Source organism: Lichenostomus cassidix, chromosome 2, assembly GCF_008360975.1.
Source record: "Lichenostomus cassidix isolate B80296 chromosome 2, HeHo_3.0, whole genome shotgun sequence".
Lineage (NCBI taxonomy): Eukaryota > Metazoa > Chordata > Aves > Passeriformes > Meliphagidae > Lichenostomus > Lichenostomus cassidix.
Window position 1 is genome coordinate 87626653 of NC_139482.1, and position 24560 is coordinate 87651212.

At 41.0% G+C, this 24560-nt stretch overlaps 1 protein-coding gene across 13 annotated transcripts in view; it reads left to right on the forward strand.

The window, feature by feature from the left end:
• LOC146441716 (poly(rC)-binding protein 3-like) overlaps positions 1 to 24560 on the forward strand; it is a 491829-nt gene that overhangs the window by 434692 nt on the left and 32577 nt on the right. For all 13 annotated transcript variants that reach the window (XM_085052273.1, XM_085052275.1, XM_085052282.1 and 10 more), the window contains 6 exons: positions 10593 to 10616; positions 10717 to 10749; positions 13522 to 13638; positions 19471 to 19602; positions 22832 to 22960; positions 23684 to 23827. In XM_085052273.1, the coding sequence (XP_084908399.1) occupies positions 10593 to 10616; positions 10717 to 10749; positions 13522 to 13638; positions 19471 to 19602; positions 22832 to 22960; positions 23684 to 23827 (579 nt within the window). The remainder of the gene's footprint in view (positions 1 to 10592; positions 10617 to 10716; positions 10750 to 13521; positions 13639 to 19470; positions 19603 to 22831; positions 22961 to 23683; positions 23828 to 24560) is intronic.

Consider the following 24560-nt stretch of genomic DNA (forward strand, 5'->3'; position numbering starts at 1 on the left):
TTCTATACCTGCAGAAAAATTAGGATTTGTATAAATGGACAGACCTATGCAAGACAGTAGCAAATAAAAAAGCCACAAAACCAAACAAATTTTAAGTGGCAAAACCAAAAGTCAGCATTATTGTGTGGTGAAAAGAAAACAAGAGGGGAATAGTCCTGAGCTCTGGGAGAACCTAGTGTCTCCCCAGTGCAGGTTGGACACGACTCATCAGCACCTTGGCTTTATCTTGCTTAGAGGGAAGGAGCAGCTGTGCATCCAGCTGAGCTCCTGCAGGGCTTTGCGCAGCCTCTGGATGAAGAGGCTGGGGTGGCCCCTGGGAGCTCAGCCACTCAGCCACAGCACAGCAAGGTTTGGGAGCAGCCAGCTGGCAACAAGGCAAGGCACAGCCTTGATATTCTCATGGCAGAAAACGTGGTGTGAAGGGAGGGCAATTTTTTTATCATGGAAGTGGGAAAAAAACTTGCATGGGCCCTGCAAAAAGCCAACCCCTGCGAGATATAAAAGGTTAGCCTTGGGGTAACCTCAGTGTTTCCAGGGCCTCGTATGAAAGGTGTCCTCCTGAGCTGGGACTTCAGAAATTTTGTGATGGTGTAAGATGAAAGGCTTGATTTTTATCTTGTGCCATGTTACATCAGTTAAAAAGTTACGATGATGTTACAGCCCTGAAGAGAAATCATGAGCAACACAAAACATTTTGTCACATTTACTTGTGATGAATTAGAGGGCAGGTGTTGGGGAGGATGCTGCAAGGGCAGTGCTTAGGCATTCCTTGCGTCCACAGAGAAGCAACTGTCAGTGTTTGCAGGAAATCTGAAAAGCAAGATTAGGAAAAACTTGTTACAAGGATGTGTGAGGAAGGGAGGAGGCTGCCTGGGCATGCTGCACCATCCATCACTGAAGGTTTCTAAGGACAAGTCAGACAAAACTGAATTCATCCTGTAAAGCTGCAGTTCACAGGCACTGCAGCGTCTGCTGCTCAGCACCTTTTTGACCAATTACCTGAATGCTGCTCCAGAGGGGTCAGGAACAGAAGAGCCTTTTGAAGGACATGCAGTTGGATATATAGAATATGTTAAATAATGCAGGTCTGCATTTTCATCCTTTATTAATGAGAAAGATGCACCACGTTAAGAAATAAAGCTGTTTCATATATTTCATGCTGGAAAACAGAAAATATGAGTTAAGGCTGTTTACAATGCCCTACTTTTGTATTTTCCATCTAATTCTTGCGGTTTCTTGAATTAAAATAAGTAAAATCACTGTGTAGGACAGAGATGTGAATATGGGTATTTTATTATCTTTACTTTAAAAATACAATTTCTCAGCAAGATTAGAATATTGCAGGGGTTGCAAGGTTCCTGCTTCCAGCAAAGGCGAAAATGACAGTATTTCACCAGATCAGATCAGTGTTTTTGAATGGCTCAAGGAAGACAAATTGAGTGTATGTGCATTCATGGGCAAAAAGCCCCCAGCCATCAGAGCCCTCTGTATAGAGAGGCAGAGCTCAGGCCAAAAACAACTGTATCTTTTATTTTTTCTTCCTTTCTAAATTTTTGTCAAGATAAGAATTCTTTAGGCTCTTTGCACGTTATCGGATATGGGTGTAGAGCTCCATGTTTCTTACCATTCCTTGCTCACCTTTTGCTGAATTTTCTATTCCCATGACTTGTGGCTGATTTTTTTTCCTTTCTTACTGTCACAGGTAATGAGGTTGGGAGACTGTGGGAAATTGTAACCTTTTCCACAGGTTAAAGTATGCCAACATACCTTACCACTTGTCATCTGCAGTGTTCTTGAACTAGTTTTGGTCGGTTCATGCCCAGAAAGTAATAAATGTTGAAAAAGCACCTACTTTGACTATACTGGATAACGATTACATGATTACATGGTTTGGTTTGGTTTGTAAACAGCCAGTGTTAACAGGCTGATTAAGACCCTGGAGACTCACCATTCAAGGTTAATTTTAGCTGTGGATAGTAAGGAGACTGTGCTGGCAGAAAGCTCTTAAATCTCAGGAAAGCAGCTTAATGGAGATTTAAAAGCCAGGTCCATGAGGTGGAACAGGAGAAAATGCTAAAATGGGCCAGCATAGAAAGGGCAGCAGGTCACAAATCCACTATGAGATCCACCTCCATCTCATAGTGGTGGTGCAAGAATCTCTGCTTCCTCCATCCAGTACAAACCTGCAGGAGAAATGATGCATTGTTTCCAAAGGCACTGTGTGAACATGTGCATTGATGAAGTCATATTGGGTGCACTGAAGTTTTCAAGCAGCCAAAGTAGAATATAGTACTGTATTGAGTCTAAGGAATATTTTAGAGAAAGGGAATGGAGTTCAGCAATAAAAACCAAAATGGAATAATGAAGTCGGATGGTTAGGGAGAACAAGGAAATAATTTACAGGTAGGTGAAGGGAAAACTGGCAGGGAAGTAGGACTCTTGCCAGATACTGAGAGGTGTAAATTAGAGTTGAGGCAATTAACTGGAGGAGGTAATTTAGAAGATACATGTTCAACGACAGAAGGAAATCTGGAAAGCATAAAAGGCTAAAAAGCATCAGATGTGGCAGTGTCTAGAGAGTGGCACATTTGGGATACGCTAAGTTGGAGAGGAGAACTATTGCAGCAAAAGTGCATGCAATTTTGGATGTATGGTGTTGGTGCATCATGGGGCAAAGAGAAGGTAATTACCTTACTGTTCTCCTGGCAGAATCACACCTGCAGTTCTGTGCTCAGCAGCAGGTGCCACATGTGTGAGTGATGGTAAAGACTGAGCAGAGGGGGAATTCACAGAAAAATAACAGAAGTTTTAGGAGACTGAGGAGACTGTGCCTAGCTTTCCTCAGACATTCTCGTAAATACATGGAGAGAATAAATACAAATGTTATGGAGTGTAGTTATTTTGAATGCTGCAAGTGCTTGTGACTGGAAAGAATGGGATAAAATACCGTTCTGAAAATAAATCCTAATAAGGGAATCCCAAGAGAAATTTCTGGTATTGAGATTTTCATGACATTCTGCAGGTCTCCTATGCAAATTTTAAACATGTCTGGAAAAGAATAACACATGTATGATTAGATTGTATAATCTGCATTGATGGAGGAAGGATATGATAACTGAGTGGAGCTTTTCTTTCCCTAATACCATTTGCTCAATGATATATTTCTTATTGAACAGCAGGGAATTAGAAAATGTACCTTCAGTCAGATATTTGGGTTTGGACAAAACCCTATGAGTGCCTTGATTTTTAGGTGCTAAACTTCCAGTACTGACATCTTAATTCTACATTCCCTGAAGAACTCAGGGTATCTGAGTTCCAAATTATTTCAGCAGGGTTAGTGGGTGACTTGTGACACTGGAAGTACTGGTTACAATGGACTTACATCCAGCTTCAGTGGTGACTGTCAGATGTGTTGGTGATTACTCTATGGTGCTACATACAGAATTTTTACAAGAAAAGGAAGGAAAATTTAGGCTCATAAAGTGATTGCTTACACTTTACAGCTCAAATGCAGAATAAAATCATGGAGAAAAATTGCCTTTTACCATTTTAACATCAGGGATTTCTTTTACTGGCCACTTTATTTCTTTTTTTTTTCCCCTGTTTAATTACCTCCCTGAAAGACCATCAAGCAAGTACAGAAATAAATTTTCTCCATCTTAAAGTTAATGCCTTTGTCCTTTCTCATTTTTTCTTTTATTTTTTACCTATTGAAATGTGGCATACAACAAAGTAACTTTAGGAATCACCTTGTCAGTAATACAACCCAAGCCATGAAATGCCAGTCAAGCCAATGTTTGTTCTATTCTTTCCAGTTTCCACGGATGCTGTCAGGGTATTATGAGGATTGACTGTCGTGCCTACTACTATTATAGTTCCTGTTTTGTTTGCTTGCATTACTGCGATACCTGAGAGCCCTGGTCATGGAACAAAACTGCATGCAAATGCTCAACACAAGATGGATCTCCTCTCAGGGTGTTTGTAGGAGCAGCCAAGATACTCTCACTAGCCTCAAAAATCAGCAGAAAAGAAGAGAGAGAGTTCCCCAGCCCCTGGGCACTCGATGTCCCTGAAAACAATCTCCATAGCCGAGTGTTCCCACTTTTACCAAACAAAATTTCCTCATCAGTCCATGACTGTAATGAACAGAGATTACAGGAGGCACACACCCTACTCAGTGCTGCTGCTTCATCATCACAGGTGCAGGGACAAGCACAGGGACAGAGCTGGTTTTGGGTTTAGTTTTGAGAAGGCTCCCAGGGAAGGCTGGGAGCTTAGGTGTGAAATTGAACGTAAGCTGGCTACCCATCTGCTATCAAAAAGCAAAGGAAAAGTGCCCATTGGCACAGCTGCCCAAAAAAATGTTAGATGGACTTTCAGAAGATGCATAATACTGGAATCTCCATCAGAAAAGACATAATTTGTGTATTTCCTCATACACTACCACATTTGTTAGTGCATGATCTGCCTCAGTAAGGAAAGCCTTGGACTGCAGTGCCTTTCTAAACTAAGGCTATGAGCATCAGACAGTGACTAGTGAAGCATCACCTAGGAACATGAGATCTCCTGTGTCAGTGAGGCTAATCCCACATAATCCCAGAACACAAATCAGATTCTCAATTTATCCAAGGTAACCATTTTTTCCCCTGAGGTAGACATATTATGTCATGTTTCCAGAAACTGACTTTTGTTCCAGTCTTTGAAAAATGTTGATGCCCCACGTGCTCCATGGAAATGCATTTTTCAGAGTGTCTTTGTGGAACCTGTTTCTGGGGTCTTCCATGCAAGCATATTCATGACCTTAATCGACTATTGGCAATTCTATCCTGAGGTGAAGGTGAAGAGAGAGAGTTGAGTTATGTTATGCCTCTTTATGGATGGGAGAAAGACAACTGGTCTGGGTCTAGAAAATTTTATCAGCACAGCTGTCGTGTGCTGTTGCCAGGACCCCTCCTTGTCTCGTGAAGGATGTGTTTCCCCACCATGGAAGGCTGTATTTCTTTCCTTTCACAGCTGTTTTGTTTGTAGACTCAGCCCCTCTGATTCTACTTTTTCTTTGCTCATAGAAAGCAGGTTAGCATGGGCAATCAAGGAATTGCCTGAAGGAATTTCACTCTTTAGGATGGAGCCTGTGCTTTGTTGGATGCTTGGGGGTGAAAACATGTATTCCTGTATTATTTCTTAAAGGTGTTTTCCATCTAGACATGGCTTTATCTCAGTGATCCTATGAAGCTTTTGTTTCATTTGCCCCATAGCACTGCTAATGAAAACTGCATGATAATACAGCAAGACCTGTGCATTTCTGTGGTCCCACAATAGCTGCCTGGGTTTGGTTTGATTTTCCAGGACTCAGTAATTATCAAACCAATCTCACATTTAGAAAAAGTCATGGAATTTCACATGTTATGTTTACAGATCAAAGGTTAATCTTTCAACCAAGGTTTGTTACCATTTTTTAAGCCTCTTGTTTTCTTAATATGACTGATTTCTTTCTCTTGTTATTCAAAGGACAAACCAGGTAATTGATTAGGAAATAGCTTTCTTCTACAGCCAGTTTTATATCTTTGTTTAGTCATTCTTACATCAATAACCCTGTAAAAGCCTTGACTCAGACTTTTTTGCTGCCACCTTTTGTTCTGCTGGTGCTGCCTTGCCTTCACCACAGATGACGCAAAATCTGCAGAAATAGATTTCTACTCTTTGATGGGCCCACCACTTCCCAAGTGTTTATTAAGAACTAAATTCATCCCAGTCTTGTGAATAAGGTGTGCAAATAATACTATATGTTACATTTCAGCATGAAAGAAGCCATGCCCTGTTTTTACCATTGCTTTTCCTCAAGTTACCTACAATGAATTGGCTGTTTTGTTAGCAGTCTGCTTTATTTAGATTGGTTTTTGGTGAGGTTCATCTCTGGTTGTTTTATCTACTTTATTAGAAATTTCCTGCTGAAGAAAATCCTAAGTGTAACTCACTCCCCCAGGCTTGAGAATTATCTTCAGGCTATCTGAAATCAGTATGTAGATTGCAAACTTTCCTGGGGTTTTCCAAAGTGACTCTTTGAGTACAAGTGTGATGCTCTCCTGCTTGAGATGCTATCACCAGGATGTAATGCCCTTTGGAAGGCATTACCTGGGCTGGGTACTCAGCACCATCTGAAACTCAGGCCCTTCGATGAATCTCAGGATGGGCACCCCAAATTGCTGTCATTCCTTGAAGGAACGTTGGTACCTATCTGTTCAGTGCCTGCATGTATATGTTGACTTTACACACAAATATACAAATATACCTGTGTGTGTATGAGTATGTATCAGTGGATATAGGCAGACACACACTTGCTGCATTCTGGAGTCATCCTGTTCATCCATTCATGGCTGCTGTGGAGGGTGGGGTCCTCCCACCCTATATGTTGAGTCCAGGAAGCCTTGGCAATACTTTTATATCTGGTATCAGTCTGCCAGATGCATTAGCTTGGACCCTGTCTTTGTCCCACTGAGTTTTAGTTCCCCCCTTTATTACTTCTTGTTGTGCATTTCTTTTTGATCTGCTGTTGAAATGTGATTATATGAAACTGAGTAATTGTCATATAATTGTTTCCACTTACATATGGATGGTTAGTCAAGAAATCAGTCTGAAATTAATGATAAATAGTTACTGTTAGCTTATATTCCTGAGCACTGGAAAACAGCAAATACTTCAGGAGTTGTTAGTATATTATAATAGGTAATTATTTGCTAATGGAGCTAAATCAAACACTTGTCTGACCTGCAGTGAGGCTGCACTTGAAATCAGCTGTAGGACTCCTCTCACCAAACTTTACATTTGTTAATGTCAGTTTAGGCTGCTTCTACTGCAGATGAGAAAAGCCAAAACCCTTGGGAGTACACTTCTGCCCTCCTTTATTAGGAACAAAATATCCTCCATTATCTGTCCCTGGACTGCAGCAAGGGTTGGTTGCCTGACTTACACTGAACTCCTAACTTGTAATGAGCCAGTGTGACAGACATCTTATGCACTTAACTACAGCACATTTGGTGTCTGGCAGATTTAGAAATATTTTCTGAAGAAGATAAAGGCATCAAAGTAACCTTGGGTAGAAATAATGATATAACTTGAGTGTCACAAAAATGGTATTAGGTATGTCATTTAACAGTAACTTATTTCACGGTGATATAAGAAACTGTATGAAACAAATACTGGGCTCTATAAAGAAATGTTAAAGTTTTGGTGAAATAGCTTTGGTAGTTGGAAGAATGATGTGTAAAGAGTGTTTTGATTTAATCTGTGTCTGAACTAGGTTTCTCATCATAATTAAAGACATGATCTGTTGTCACCAGTACTTTTTAGGAGCTTTCCTAGAAAAAGCCAAAGCCCCAGAAGAAACTGAAGTGACCCATTTGAAACCATTCTGCACTTTTATTTGTCTTTTTTTGGTAATTTGTATGAAGCAAAATTCTGAAAAAAAATCAGAAATGTCCATGTATAGTGCTTGTCCCTGCCCCTTACCTCACATTGCCAAGCAGAATCCCAAATCCCAGTGTAGAGGAAGAGGTGGAATTGGCTTGGGTGTTTTGAAACTGCCTTAAAGAATTTTATCTCCCCCACTGATGAGGGGGAGATTTGAAGTGCTCCACAGAATGACAGTGACACTTGCTAGTGTGTTCCAAGGAACTGGTCACTAGTCTTTCTGGAACATTTTTTCTCACTGGGATTAACACAGTTCATTTGCTCAATTCTTCGGGAGATAGTACTCCTTGTTAATAAATGACAAGGTGCTGATCAGTCAGGTAGAATTCCTGTTGCCTCTGAAATCCAAAGCAAAACTCCCACATAATTCAGTGAAACAAGCAACTTGAGAATCTCTTATTTTATGCTTTCATTTGCTTGTTTGAATACTCCTAATTTCCTTGTTGGAAATGGACATTCTTTTTTATCAGCGCTACAAACAGTACAGTGTTTTTCTGTTCCTACAGCAAAGTATGTTTTCCTGTTTCCAAAGAAGATATTTTTGCATTTATTAGCCATGACCCATCCATACATTTGTAAAAGAACAGCATCTCTCATTGAGACCCAAGATAATCAAATGGATTGGGACAAGTTGTGTACTGAGTTTATACTGACAGAGCCTTTGAGGTTCAACACCAGGCCTACAGATGCTAATGAAATGAAACTTCAGGTATACAAAACCTGAAGTTGTACCATGGACTGAAATATAGTTGCTTGCCTATAGCAACTGAAACAGAATGCTCTCACCCCTAGCAAAAGGTGCTTCTACTTCCAAAGATTTTGTTTTATGAAACTAATTATTTCTGAAAGGTGAAACTTTCAGAAGAATGGAAAGAAGAATGGAAAAAGTTCTCAAGATAAAACTGCCAGATGTTCTAAGTGGTCAGATGGGAACTGCTGGACATGGGGAATTCCTAAGGCTTGTCATCACTGAGAGCCTTGCTCCCTGTATTGTAAACCCAATTACTGGCAGATTGGCAGAGTTACAGTGATAATATAAAAAGTAGTAAGTTCTTAAAAATTTGAGGGAATGGGTATCCCAGATTTATGTCACTGCTAACAAAAAAGCTGCATCTCGTTTGAGAACCTATACAGCATGTAGTCTCAGCCTCTGGTATGGCAGTCTCAGCCACAGGAAAAGGTGTAATGTAAACCAGCATATTGAGAGACAGTAATTACAATAATTTGGTTACAAGACAGAAAACTGGAGTGAGTCCACTTCACTCATTCCCATTCTCACAGAGCTGCTTCTTTGCACTGTATGTACAAAGGTGCAGATGTCCCACAGTCCCAGATGGACACAAGCAGCTTTACCAAAAACACTCACACAGCTGTGTGACATGTAAAGGTCTACTCTACCTTGGCCAGCAGAACTGTGGGTTTGTAAAGGAGATACTTTTGGAAAATTTTCAGCTCCTGTCTGGACGATATCTGGTCTCCAGTCAGTGTGTACAGGAGAGCAGAATGCCATCTTGAAAGAGCAGGTAGAAGGGAAATAAGGGAAATGGGAAACAGGAAAAGTACAGTTTGAAAATAAAGCTGAGAAGGGGCCTCACAGGACTGAGGAGCTTTGTGGCTAATAATGCATTGACTTCAGTGGGTGTAAGGCCATAACTGAAAAATCACAGAGCAATGAAGGCTGGAAGCAACCCCCAAAGGCCTCCAGTCTGACCTCCTGAATCAAGCAAATTCCATTACAGCAGATTATACAGGGCCTTGCCCAGGCTGGGTTCTGACACTTTTAAAGATGATGATTCCACAGCTTCTCTGGGTGCCTGTTTCAATGTCCAGCCATCCCCATGGTAATTTTTTTCCCTCACATCGAGTAGGAATTTGATATTATAGCTTGCTTTCTTTGTTGTACACTGCAGTAAGACTGCTCTGTCAAGTCTTCTTAACAATTGTAGTTCTCTCAGCCTCTCCTCATGTGTCCTGAGCTCTGGTCCCCTGACCAGCTTGGTGGCCTTCATGTCTTGTGAGCGGGATGTGAGGAGCTGGCAAGCACAAACAGCTTCATATCATGAGCTTATAAACAACTGGCGAAAATAACTCAAGGTCGCTGCAGGTAGTTCTTTCATGCAGAGTGAAGTCAGTACTGCTTTATCATGGGTCTGTCACTGGATAGAGCCCTGGAGGACGATTTCAAAAATCCTACACTTTGGACTGTGTTGCAGAACAGATCACACTTAAGTGTAGGGCCTGGGGTGGGGGGGAAATGGTGTATCATATGTCTGGGACAGCTCAACTGTCTGAGATCTTTAGCTGTAGATTTCACAATATTAGTATGGCAGAGGAGTTTATTTTCCTTTAGCTGGTCTCTCCATCAGATGATTTCCAGTCTGATGTCACAGCTGTATGATTTGTGTAAAACGTCCAGACTATTCATTTCAGCATTAATAGTTTCATTTTTGCTACCTGTTGGTTTTATTCACCGAGCTTTTAACCCTTGGGATGTTGCCAGAACTGCCACATTGTTCCCCTGCTGTATGCTCACAGCCACACTTCTCAGTATTTTCTTTCCCTTCGTATAAGATTGTGGGAGCCCAGTAGCAATTCCCAAATCCCTAAAAAGTGATTAGTAATTATTGTTCAGTAAGTGCTTAATAGGGAGATTAAGACAGGCCACCAGGTGTTTAAACAATAACACTCGGTAGTGTGGAAATTCAGCTCTCGCTATTACATGGTGTAAGGAGGGTAAATGCCTGCCCTTGGAGAAACCAGCAATTATTTTGATGCTTGTATATACCTCATTTTCTCCCACAGATTGTGTGGTTCTGTTATTTCTTAACTTTTCATTCTCTGATAGGGATTTGTCTGTGTTTATAGTAGCAGGATTGATCTGTAACCACGAGATCAGTTTCTGTTAAAGGTGTTTTTCTTGCACGATCAGTTGGCTGGCAAAGCTGCATTTTTAGTCCATCCTTTTGTATCTAACATGGCATATTTGTATACAGCAACAATGGGAGGGAGCTATGCTTCACACTGAAGCTTTGAAATAAATGATAGTGAAATAGCTTAGGAGCAGCACAAATGCTCTTCTGTAACAAATCGTATCATTCACAGTGTCTCTTTTTTTTCTGTTTCAGGAGGTTGGAAGCATTATCGGAAAGGTCAGAAAATAACTTTATTTATATTCATGTCAAAATATTGTATGTCGGTTCTCTTTTTTTAGCCCAGGCTAACGGGTTTTTTTTTATGTTTCTTTAACAGAAAGGTGAGACAGTGAAGAAGATGAGGGAGGAGGTAAGACAAGCCTTGATGTCTTCACTTGCCTTCCTTTCCAGCTCAGAAAAACAGGGGGTTCAGCATGTGCAGACCGAGGCTGCCATCAAGTGGCCAGATAGTTTAACATCCCCATTCTTTGCAAGCAGTGAGGTATAAATGTGCTGGCCTAAATTAAACCTCGTTGTTAATGTAACCTCCTTATCGCCGCAGCAGTCTGGAGTCTTTCATTCCCACAGCGATGTGCCTGCTGCTGTCTTATCTCAGGAACAGCTCACCAGCATGATTCTGTGCATCACACCCACTGTATCTTTCATTAACATACCAACATCGGCCCTGCACGTGGCTTGGCCTCCTGGTAGAGTTTCCAAAAATCTGAAACCAAGCGTTAGACTGATGCACATCAAGTTTTAGGGTAGAGACAAGCTTCAGCAGAGCTGGAGCCAGACTTGTATAAGCCAGAGAATCTCCCTGCCATGTCTTGGCAAAGCCTTAGCCTTTCTTCATTTTGCAGCTGTGAGTAGGACGTGGGCAGGCTCGACCTGCACACCTGCCATTTGCATCCTTTGAAAAGGTTGTAGACACAAAAGGATTAAAACAGGGCACTGCATGAACCTCAGCCCCCCCAGTGTCTGCAGGCTTCTTTCCCTGCCACAGAGCAAGCTGTGCTGTCTTCAGAGTGTGCTCAGGTGGAGGCTACAAACCCAAACTGGTCCTGGAAGGCAGCACATCCTACCTGGAGATCCATGTAATTTTTCTACTTTGAAGCAACTGCTAAAAGTGTAAGTCAAAAGACAAATCCTACTGTTTAAAACTTTAGGAGTACAGTGTAAAGAGGCTGCCTCAAGAAAAGTCAATTTGGCTCTAGTAAAGCTGCAGTACATTATGGTGTCAGCTGCTTTGTTGTTTTCTACTCCAATAGAAGGTCTGTGGCAGGGAAATGTCAAAGTATTTTAGTAAAGAAAATTGCAGACATCCATCTTTAAATATACACAATAGGGATTTCATTGTCAGGCTGAGTTTAGAGCTCCTTTTTTGATGACAAGGGTCTTCACCCATGTTTTCACACATTTGCTAAGGCTTAAAGAATAAAAGGTGAGAAAAATGTTTTCAGTGTACTAGATAAACCTGGCAGTTAATTAAACACAGTTTAATTATTAATTATGATCATGAGCTGATATCTTTGTATATAAATTGTATGTACAGAAGGGAAGCCAACATTGGAGCGTGCTCCTGATTTCTGAGTAGAGCATCTTAGAGAATACCTATAATCCTTGGTTTGTATTTCAAGATAAATATCAAATGTTCATCTTCCCATCCTGGACATTTGCTGTAATGTACATGTGGTCAGAAGAGGCTTTGTTTGGGTTTTTTTTTTAATAAAGGAATTTATACATCTCTATATCAGAGCAGGACTAAGAAGCTGTATCTCCACATGTTGATAACTTGGTCCCCCTTTAAATGACTACCTTCTTCAGGACCTTCAGTACCTTTAAATGACTACCTTCTTCTTTAAAAGCAAAATGCAGTTTTTATTTTGACTTCCTGGCAGATGTGGCAGGGTGCATGCCATCTTTACGGTGTGAAATGTAACTCTGTCTTTTAGGGAAATGTCAGAGACAATTCTGTCACTGGGGAAATGTCAGAGACAACTTCATGCCTAAAGGAAAGTACAGAACCCTCAGTTCTGTGCCCAGGTCTGTGGCAGCAAGATTTTTCTGTCAGAAGTGTTGAGTTTTGGTTTTCTCTTTTTGTGTGTGGGTGCTGTTGTATGGGGAAACACAGTCTCTTGCTGTAGAGCACCAGCATGCTGTGGATAAGGGCTGGGATGCACAGCAGATCATCTGCTGCATGGTGACCCTGAGGGCAAAGGACCAAACTAACCCAGGTTGTCCCACGTTTGCGTCAGGCCCTGATCCCCAAGAAGGTCAGTGCCTGTGGATGAGTTGAGGCTCCACTGACTTGTTAGGCTGCAATAGTGCACTTCCATGCCTGAAACCTCAGGGAGCGCATAGGGTGGGTCTTACCTGAACTGGATTTGATCCTTACCAACACCAAGATCCTCTTAAATATATATATTAAAAATATATAAAAATAAATTTATAAATATATAAAACGCCCTGGTTTAGAGTTTTCTCTGCACTGCTACGGTGACATAAAGAGGACTGAGTATACCTGAGAGCCAGCGTGGTTTTCTAGCTCCATCCAACAGGCTCTTTGCCGTATGGACACAGTACTGTTGCTGTTTCCTGTCCCACCACTGCTTCTTTAAAGAGTTGCTCAGTGCATGTTGACTGACTGCCTTCATTTGAGGCACGTGTACAAGGAGCCTTCTCCACAGGGCAAGGCAAGGTCCCACCAGAGAAGTCAAGCCCCAGCTTTGGGGCTCCAAACCAGAGAGGTGCATCATTCCTGCAAGGTGCTGGTGCTCCCTGGAAACAACCACCTTCTCTTAAATTCTGCAGCTCTAGCCCTACTTAAGGTTAATCCTGCAAGAAGGAAGGGAAAAGACTTGATAATACAATTATTTGCAACTTTGAGTTACAGAGGCTCTATTTGCATACTGCGAAGAAGGCTGTGTAAGTATCTACTCAGACAGAATCCGGCTTCCTGCAGTTAGATGAATTTTTGGAATGTGATCAGTTTATGCTGAAATTACATGATGATGGGGCTGCAGTTGTAGGGGAGCGTATTAGATGCCTCAAGGTATTCCTTTCCAAAGTATATCCCTAATCCGACTTAGTTTGCTCCCTGGGAAGTATAACTTTGAAAAATGTTTGTTCCTTTTGACAGAGTGGTGCTCGAATCAATATTTCAGAAGGCACTTGTCCAGAGAGAATTGTGACAATAACAGGCCCAACAGATGCAATTTTTAAAGCTTTTTCTATGATTGCACTAAAATTTGAAGAGGTAAGCAAATAAATTTTTTCTCTCTTCAAGTTGAAATACACTGTTTGAATTTCCTGGTGTTTGCTTTAATGTTAAATAGGATTTGTTTAATGTTCTATTTAATAGCAATGAAAGTGGTTATATTTTTATAAATGCTTTTGGCAGCAATGCTGAAGAAAAATAATGGGTCAATTTACAAGATGTTTGATCATTTCTTTTGCTTTTTGGAGGCTTCAGGGAAAAGCAATTGCTTCTAGTAATGTGCGCTAATGGTAGGAAAAATGTCTTGGAAAAATTCTATTCCCATTGTGGATTTGGTTTGAAAAGAATAATTACCTTTTAACTCTGTTTTTATATGAATCCGGTTGGTATTGATGTAAATGTTATATATGTCAAAATGAATATTTTAACTAGAAAATTTTTATTTTAAAAACAAACTATATGATTACCAATTACCATATTTAGAGCTTGTCTTTTAAAAGCAATTAAAGTAAAGGCACTCAGAGTGAGTAAGGCAAGAACTCAATTCACTGTAGACTAATTGTTCTGTGCAGATATGTATCTAAATTGCTGGGAATTCTTTCAGTTTCGTGGACCAGCTACAATTAGATATGATCACAATTTTAGTGGGGAGCCTCACAGAAAAGACAGCAGAGTACAGAACATGAACTCTGGTCACTCTGGAGAGGATTTAACTCCCTCTACTTTTGAAAATCGTGTGTCTAGTCCAGGCATCTCTCCTGTCCTCTCTGGAGAGACATATGACCCTGCAGGAAGCAGTTCACCTTCTCCTAATGGAAGAGCCTGAAGAGAGGTGGACTGAATCACCTGCAGCAGAAGCAAAAGGCTGGGTCTCTCCAGAATGGATTAAACTGAAGGGATGTTAATCCCTCTCTTAAGAGTTCTTATTTCTCCAAGTCAGCGAGGTTAGTCTCCACATCTCCCCATAGCAGAGGGAGATGGTGGAATTGATGAAAATTGTCATCATGTGCCTTTATTTACCCAGGGCAATTGTTCAAGTTTAGAGCAACAGGACTAGAAGGGAACTCATAAGTCAAGTGCAGTTGTCTTTAGCATCAGCTGTGTGACTTGAACTTGCAACTTCACAGCAGGTTCAAAAACTACTTAGAATTTTTTCTGTTTCCTGATACTGGGTCCACAACTTCAGGTCTCTGATAATTAGATGCCTTCTTTTGACTCCTCACCTGAATTTATTCATGAACAGTTCATGCAGCTTTGTTCCTGTGCCGGCACTGGCCATTAGTTTAGATGATTCTTGCCTTTCCATCCCTGAAGATTCCTCTTCTAGATATGTATTTAGAAGCTGATTTTGTTCCCTCACACCCTTGCTTTTGCCAGAGAAAGTGATCCAAGCACAGTCATTCAGAGGATGCATTCCCCACCTCTCATGACTCTAGTAGTCCCTTTTTCCAGTTAAATTTTATGGTAAATGTGCACACTAATTGTGGACAAGTTGCAAATTAAGTTCCACGAAAGGCTTATTTAGTGGCATTAACAGTCCCCTGTCCTAGTTATCATGCTACCATGTCTCTGCCAGTGCTGGAAATGCCTCACCTCCTACTAGTGTAATGCTTTGCACACAGCCATGCTTTGCCTGGTGAGTGTCCCCAGCTCCTGCTCAGGTGTTATCACCTCTTCAGTCTTGCCAAACATTCTTGTCAGACAAATGACCCCTTTTTTTTTAATACTGCAGATGTTAATCCCATTTATATTTCTTCAATCCTTCATGGGTTTTCAGATCTTCCTGTGTGATATTCCAGTCCTTCACCCTGTTGATAAAATATCTTAGTTTTGTGGCATGGCACATTTTATAAGAATGCTTGGGGTTTTTTTCCTGCCGGTTACTGATGAAATAATAATGATTTTGAGGTTTAACCCTGCAGAACCACACAAGTAATTTTGTCTAACCCAATTTTAAAACCTCCTGTCTTCATCTCTTTCTCCTCTTCATCTCCAACACATCATGGACCAATCCCAGTTTCTTCTAGTTTAAGAGGTAGCTTGGTGTACAGTGCCATACCCTCCAGTCCAGAGAGTCCTGGAGAGAGCAGTGTCTCTGCTCTCTACAGGAAAAACATGTTCCACGTAGGGCCTTATCCTGTAAAATGCTGAGAGAATCATTAGCACAGATAATCCCTGCCAGTTTCCACCAAAATGAGTACTCAGTGGAAATAATGCTGCATTTTTCATAAAAACATCAAACACTGCCAGCATCAGATCCCCAGCTCACCACCCAACAGGACATAGTCTTTGAAAGTGCTACCTGCAGTAGCAATAAGCAAAGAAATCTGAAATTCTGGCGTCTGGCCGGATTTTGCACGTGTTTGCACTTGCAGGTTTTAGAGGGTAGTCTGGCTTCTTCATATGAGCATTAGCAAAGGAGTATTGGCACTCCTTGCAGATCAAGTATTGCTCTGAGATATCTGTATTTAGTTTTAACATAATTGGTTTGTGGTATATTTAAAAGAACAGCAGTAAAGAAATATGTCTCATATAATGAGTTAGGTTTCCTATAAATCTTCCTGCCAATGAAATGAGGTAACTGTAACGCTCTGGAGGGAAAATAAAGTGCTGTTTCGAAATTACAAATTAGCTAGCTACCAAGTGCTATTTTTCATGCATATCTTTTTGCTGGAGATTTCTTCAGCCATTTAAAAAATTCAGTCCAGCTCTGGTTATTGCAGCTACGTTGAAATGGAAGAAAACAGATGCATATGTGAGACTGCTGCTTTGAGGGCTTTTTTTGGTATTTGTTATGCATGCCCACATGAAGACCTTGAACCCTTAATGTCAACCCTACAGCAGTATACCTAGGGATATGCAGGCCTAGGAAAACATAGAAACCCTGGAATGCTTTTCTAATGTTAGTAAAAATCTCAAAATTTGTCAAATAGATAGAAAAATAAGAAAGGTTGTGTTCTCGTTGTGGTTGCTCTGCAGCCTTACATCACTGTGCTTTGACAACCTTCCTAATGGAAGTTGCTTTTCTAGCAGTCTTATGATGAATTTACAAGCTAGGTAGGTGTTTACCTAAATACCTGAAGTATTCACTGCAGAGGAGAAAGAGAGTTGCTAGAAAGTGACACTAACCCAGGCAGACCAGTGGAATTGCAAGAGGGGACATTTTAGAGTAGTCATGTCTGGACTGGAGGCTGAGACCCAAGAAATGGCAGCTGTAATTTCACTTATAAGTGGGACCTCTAGCTTTGCTTGTAATTCTGTATAATCCACGGGAAGCACATGGTAGTTAAGCACTGGAATAACCAGCAGGCACAGCTCGGTAGTCAGACCTTCTCCATATAAATAAGAAAAGGTTTGTAAAGCTTGCTCATCTGTGAAGAACTTGCCCAGCTCTAGGGAGAAGGAGAAAAGGAAGGTGATGAAAACAATCAGAAAGATGCCTTTCTGACAAACATTAATTCTTGCCAGAACAACTGTGGTCAGTCATGTGGTGGTTATTGCCAAGTGAGAAGCCACCTCACAGAATCCTCCTTGCTGTGAAAACTGGCAGGTTTGACATTTCCTTTGAAACCAGTAAAGAAGAATTTTGCTATGTTTTTTCCTTGGAGGCTTGATAGATTTCTGAGCTGCCAGGTTAGCTTGCCTTGGGAAGCCTTACATTCTATGACCCTGGGATGCAAAGAGCTAGGGTTCCTGCTGGTTCTCCCAGCACTTCAGTTAGCCTGTCTTGGCTGAGGAGCAGCCCACCAAGCAGGGAGAAGGCCGTGCAAGGTTCAGCTGTAGTGTCTGCAGGAGCCCTGAGAAAATGGATGCAATACCACAGAAAGTTGGAGGTTAAAGAAATAGGAATCTCCCTGTTTGAAAGATGACTCTTCTGTGGGAAAGTCTCCAGCCATCCCTATTTGGAAGCCTGCAGTTCTGAAGGGGATTTTTTTTTGCTCATTTCTCCTTTCTCATGTTTTTAAGCTAGAACAATTCCTTTATGTATTCCATGCTACTGCGCCCACATGTTTAGATTTTGCTCTTCCTAAATGATGAGGACAAAACAAAGGGAACAGTGGCTTCCAGTTCGTGCAAAGTAATTTTGAAGGCAAGAAGTTCAGTGAAGGCTTTGAGGCCAGGCCACATACAGTACAGAAGTGGGAGACATTATTAGGTCTGTGCTGTGTGGGTGAAGTCCTAAATCTGGATGATCATGTGCCTCCACCTGACACAAACATGATACAGTGAGATGGCATCTTGCAGCTGAAAAATGGGCATAATTTTATCTCAGATACATGGGTGCTGCAAAATTCTGTTACCCCTGGCTTTATTTTGGATTGCAATCTCTCACTGACATAGGCACTAAACAGAATGTGAGTTACTAGTGGCTGGCAGAGGAATGATTTGATAGCTGTGTTGTCACATGCAGCAATGCCTCCTTCCATTCAAGATGTTATTTTCTTCTCTTTTAAGCTAAATAAGGTCATACGGAGCTGTTTCTTGGATGGGAGAATGCTGCCATCACAGTTGGGGAGGTACTGTAGGAATCAGTGCTGGTGTCACTGGGCTCCCATACTGGTTCAGTGAGATGTGCAGAGTTGCCTGAAGTGCTGAGTAGGTTTGTTGTTGGGTAGGTTTTTTAATAATTTGGAGGTCCTGATTGCATAATATAGGCTCTTTTTTTTCTTTTTTTCTTTTTTTTTTTCTTTTGAAGAAATGATAGTCTTTATAAGCATAGGGAATCACATCAGTTCTGTCTGCTGGAACTCTTGTTGCATCATAAATGAGTTAATAGGAAATGGATGTTTTCTCATTCCTGTCCTAATCTTTTGGGTAACATTTCTGTGAAGAGTATAATAACCTGTGCTATCTCACAGGTGGATGAGAGTCTTCCCAGCTCATAGCTAGTAAATGAGAGTTTCATACTGAAAAACTCTGAAATTCAAATCAGTTGGACAGTGCTGTTTATTTTTGTGATCCTAAGTTCCCTCAATTCTGTCTATTGATCAGCAGGAAGTAAACTTTATCTTCTGCTCTGTGATGAAGTCTTCAGAGGGATTGTTTTGTCTTGCCTACAAGGCAATGAACAAACTAAATAGATTTAAAACAATTTAAACTTGTTATATACAACAAGTAGTATACCAAAATGATTAGGGAAGTGTGTAGTGTGTTCTCTTTGAATAGTGGGATACATGGATACATGGATACATTACATTACGTGGACACAGGCAATTGCTGTTCTGCTGAGCTCTTTATACGCTGGTTATGCAGCCATGATGGAAAAGACTTTAGAAATTGTGTAGTGCTGCAAATATGTATGGATCTGCTACAGAAGAGAAATTAAATCTAGAGGGCAGCAAAATATTTATCAAAATTACCTGATTTTCTCTGCTTCAGATTATTCACAGGTTCTTTGTCATTCCTTTTTTTAACATTTTTCCTTTGAGTCAAATCTGAGAAGAAGCTGTGTGAAATGTAAAGATGTATTATGTAGTATAAATGTTATAACTGAGGTGGTGAAAAGGAAACCAAAACAGACTGAAGCAGGATTTGGAAGCTTGTGAATCCAAAAGCCTCTTTGTCTTTTCCATCTGTTTTGGCTGGTCTAATGACAGATACCACCTCCTCCTCCTAGTCCTGCCCTCTGGTCCCACAGCATGAGCCTTGGAATGCCAGACATCTGAAGGGTTTCTCTGGCACCAGCAGCTTCATGCTTGCAGGGTATCACTGGCAGAGCTGTGATGGGCTTTCCTTACCAGAAAAACAAGCCACAGCTGGCTGCACACTCCCCAGCTCTCCACAGACAGCCTGAGCATTTGCTCTGAGCCCTTCAGTGCTCACCAGGAGTGACAAATCCCCCGCTAATACTCGCTGACACTGTGATTACAGGACATAAACGCTTCGATGACAAACAGCACGGTGACAAGCAAACCGCCCGTAACACTGCGGCTTGTCGTCCCAGCAAGTCAGTGTGGATCCCTTATAGGAAAAGGAGGTTCCAAAATCAAAGAAATCAGGGAGGTAAGTCTTGGGATGTCTGCTGGGGACACTGGCTAGCTCAGCATCCTACTGCAGTGAGCCCTGCCAGCATCACCTGCTGCACTTTCCTGATCCCACCAACATGAGTATGTGTTGACTGAAAAACCTGGAAAAGCCTTGCTCTGGGAGAAACAGGGGGTCCAGCACAGCTGGACTTGTACTTTCCTTGACACTAAAGACTGGGTGTGAAATAGAGAAACAGCTTTACAATTCAGAAAATCTTTGATGCACAGTTAAGCAAAGCAACAGTGACAGAAATGGCTCTTCAAGTTTCTCTTCAGGCTCAGTCCCCTCCCCAGCAATACTCAGGTGATCCCAAATCAAAGACTTGCAGCATTTCCAAATTAGTTACCATCTTTACAGTCAGAGAAAAGCTCAAGGAGCACTGGGGATTCCAAGTCAGTAGATCTACCTTTTAGAAAAATTTGATTTTTATGCTTCTTTCCTGTTTCTCCCTAATGTCACTGGTCCACTGGTGACCTGATTTCATGTGTTCAAAACACATACTGATTTCTTTTTAGTCCAGACTTTAGCTAGAGGTGTTTATTCAGTGTGCTAGCAGCCACTTTTTTGTCACCAGAAAATGCAAAAAGTACTATACAGTGCCTGTTTTAACTCTTCCATGCATGACTGTAACAATACAGCACATGGGAAGCCAAGGATCTGGTGTTTGTAATCACTCATACAAGAAAATCAGGCACATGCTCAGTTATATAGAGAAAATATAAATAGGACATTTCAGAAAAATGGATTGTTATTCTGCTGACAATATTCCTTCTAAATTTGAGTTCATTCCAACATTGTTGGAATGAAAAGTGTTGAATACTAAGATAACACGTTGATCCATCTTTTTATTTTGCCTGTGTCAAAACAGAAGGCTTTGACAGGCTCTACAAAGTTCAAACTCCCTTTTTTTAATCTAAAATGTGGATTCAAGACAGTAGGTTTTATAGCGCTTTTGAGTTGATTTTTTAGTTGTGTTAAAGTAGAAGCAGGCATGTGTGTGGACTGTGTGCTGGTGAGTGCTTAGCTGTAGGTTTTACAGCTGTCCATACTTTGGGTTTTATATTAAATATTGGTAAATTCATTCAGAATACTGTTGGAATGTGTTCAGGACATAGGTTTTTAAAGGTGAGATTGGTCTGTTGGTTAAATGAAATGACTGAAGTGATTATCCTGGTGAGCATAGTTTCAGAAGAAATTACCTACATTATGGTACAAGGAAGTAAAAGGATAGTGTTTGGCCAAATAGGTGTTTTGATAAAGCTAATGTAGCAAGAAGTCACACTGCACATCTTCCTAAGCATGAGGGTCATGGACAAAATATGCTCATTTTTTGCTACTGACACACGACCAAAGTCAGAGAATAAACAAGATTAGTACTGGAAGCAGATACATAAAAGACTCTGGTATTTGGCAGTCTTTTGTGCTGGATGTACAGATACCCAGGAATGTAAATTCTTCAAAAGCAAATACCAGGAAAGAGGGGGAAAAAAGGAGCATCCAGCCCAAAATGTGGTCTAATTTCATCATCATAGCATCATCATCTAATTTCATCATCATAGCAGTTGCTAAAGGGATGATCTTTTGTGTTTAGTCATGCACCCAGGAACAGCATGTAGGGTTGCAGTACTATTTTCAAAATCAGATTATGAAAAAAAAGAAAGGAAAAGCACAAGGGGTTGATCAAACGACAGTGACATTCCAAAGTCTGTTATAGAGCATGGAATTGATTCTTTAGCCTTAAACAGCACTAGTGAACAGAAGAAGCAATCAGTACATTAATCAGTCTTTGGAAAGAAGGATAACATGTTGTGTATAACCAGGAAAACAAATTAACTCCTTGCTGACTGACACAAAGTCAGTGGTTACTGAAAATACTTTGGTTTAAAGCCCAAAATATTGCATTGCAAAACAGTCAGGAATAGATCTGTTTTGCAGTATGTTAAAGAGCTTAGTCAATGTCAATGCTTGGGTTTTTCTCTATTGACTGAAAAGGTCTTCTGTGTTTGTGTAATAGTGACAAGAGTTACTTGGGCCTCCTTTATTTTCTTATTTGTTTGGTTGTTTCTTTTTTTTTTTTTTATTAAGACACACTAGTGCCAAGATCAAGTTTAAAAAACAAAGCAAAAAAACCCCCCAAAGTGGCTCATTACCTTCTTGGGTTCCTTAATGAGCTAAAAGTTGATGATATGCATATATTTAATCAACACTAATTATGATTTAGAAGTGCTTCTGTACCATATAGCATAAGGCAGCCCCAAATTTCAACAAGAGATAGAAGTCAGCCATCATTAGATTAAAGAGCCATTTATCAATAGATTAAGGAGTGATTCAATTGATTAGCCAACCTTCTTCAGTTATTGGTATTTTTTTCCTTTTATTTTTTTATTATTAAAGAGTACTTCATTTCACCCTTTTCACTTTTTAGTCAGCATTGCAACTGTCTGTCTTTGAGAGGGTTAAAATGCTTCTCCTGAAATTCGGGTCGCTGTTTGATTCACTAACAGCTACTGAGGACAAACCTCCCTAGGGTGGTGGTGTTGGCAAACTGGCTTGAACAGGCAAATCCATGTCCTGGGTATGAGTTTACATATGTGCTCTAGTGATGCCTGGAATAAAACACAAAACCTTTCCAAACAACGTTAAAATGATAATATAAAAGCAAGTCTTTAATGAAAGCTTTCAGGTGCGCAAAACGTGGGTAAATGCACACCTGATACAGTATTTCTACAATTTTTATAAGGTTAATTAATTAGTATATCTAGCCATTGCATCCAGTAGAGTATCAGTTACCCCTATTACCCACGCCTGGGTCTGCCCCTTTGGAGTTGTTCCAGGGGCTTCTTTGCTCTATTTCTTGTTACGTCTTCTTAAGTTAATTGCAAAACAAAATGTCCTTGTTAGAGGTTCTCTTCTTCAAAATAAGACTAAACAGAATTTCAGGAATGTTAGAAGGGTTAGCTTATTATTCTAAAATCTAAGAGAAAGGGTAGAAAAAGTACTGTAAGCTACATTACTATATATTAAGATACCCCAAAGCTACGAATACGAAAAAAAGGCTAAAAATCTTTCGGGGTCACTGGCACCTGTCTGGCAAAGAGAAGACGAAAAGTTTAGGGCTGCACCCCCTCTGTTGCGTCAGTGAATGACTGGAAGGTGCCATTGCCTGCCTGATGATGACAGTGTCTTCGCTCTGTCTCTGCTGAAGTCCACAGGAGCCCAGGTGCAGGTGGCAGGGGACATGCTGCCCAACTCGACGGAGCGCGCTGTGACCATATCCGGCACTCCCGACGCCATCATCCAGTGCGTGAAGCAGATCTGTGTGGTGATGCTGGAGGTAAGCAGGCATCCAGCGTGTCTCCTCTCACTCAGGAGATGCTCAAACACATTATTAATATTTGTCAATTGCCATGGGTTCCCCAGGGGTGCTGCCTGTCCTTCCCGTGCCAGGGATTTCCAGAGGACTCTTAGACTCTACTTTTCCCCGTTTTTGAGAGCCAGTCACAGCAGGGTTGAACAATCAAAGGCTGCAATGACACTGTCAAACAACAGCCAGGTCCAGCAAAGATCTTCAGTCATTCTGAGAGAAACATATTTTATTCTGCTGCAGAATAGGGCAGAAAGTTTGATTTCTATAGCAGTTTTTTAGCACTTAGATTAAATGATACAAAATCAATTTAAATAAAAATCTTGGCATTTTAACCCTTCCTGAAAATGCCCATAATTTCCAAACCATTGACCATTTTCAAAATGTGCCCATGTTTCCTGAAATGCCTTAATGTGTTTAATGAAGCTTCATTGCTTCATCTGACAGTGGCAGTAATGAAGCCACTGGTGTCACCACTGCCTGTTTTGGCCATGCAGTCAGGTCTTCAGCTTTTCCCTCGAAGCCCAGACAGGAAGCCTGTAGCTTGCTGTTGGTCTGGTGGGGTGGAGGGCAGGGTGGGCTGGGCTGGGTTATCTGCATGCCTTGTCTGAGGTGACCAAGATAAAGAGTAATCTTTTTAATACAAGCTCTGCTTCATTCTGTATTTTGACTGCTTTGTGTTTTTGTCTGCAGTCCCCACCCAAAGGTGCCACCATCCCCTACCGTCCCAAACCTGCCTCTGCACCTATCATTTTTGCAGGTGGCCAGGTAAGAGCAGACACCATTTTGGCTTCAGCTGGAAACCACACCGTCCTGGCCCAGCCTCAGCCAGCGCCTGTTAGTTTTCAACTTTTATTCTTTCTTGCCTGGTATAGTATTGATGTGCTTTGTCTACTGTGTGTGCTTACAGTTTGCAGGACAGGAGAACACTGCATTGCAAACTACACAAAATTGTGACAAGCTGGTATTTTACCAAGATTTAACAATGACTTCTGTAATAAGAAAAGTTTGCCCTTCTGCAAATTGAGAGGTGTCCAAATCAGGAGCTCATTGAGTGGGGAAGCACTGCTTATTGTAAGGGTTGTTTTTTCACACTTGCAGCACTATAGCAGTATAAGCAATATTCTAAATATTTAGAGATGATCAAAAAGTAGGACATCTCTGTTCATGATAAGCATAATTTTTCTCTCCTAGTTTTCATACTTTTTGGGACCAAATAATGTGTTTTCCAGTAAAGATTTACACACATACAATTCCCATTGCTTGTAGTCCCTTGGAGCCAAGTTGCAGTGGAGTTCTGAGGTGGCTGGAGCTCCACACATATGAGTGTAGGCCTTCCCACCATGGCGTGGAGCAGCCTGATTGATAACACAAGAACAGAGTTCCTGTTTCTTTTTCGTGTAAGGAAGTTTTGATAATTCCTCCTTCACCTTAAGCTATATCAGTCAGGGTTCTCATCTGCCTTTAAAAACCCACATGCAATGTGGTTTTTCTGTGTCTTTTAGTAATGCTCTGAAATGGGTTTGCAGCATGTGGCAAAACCATGGCAGGAATGCTCTACCATTACCCA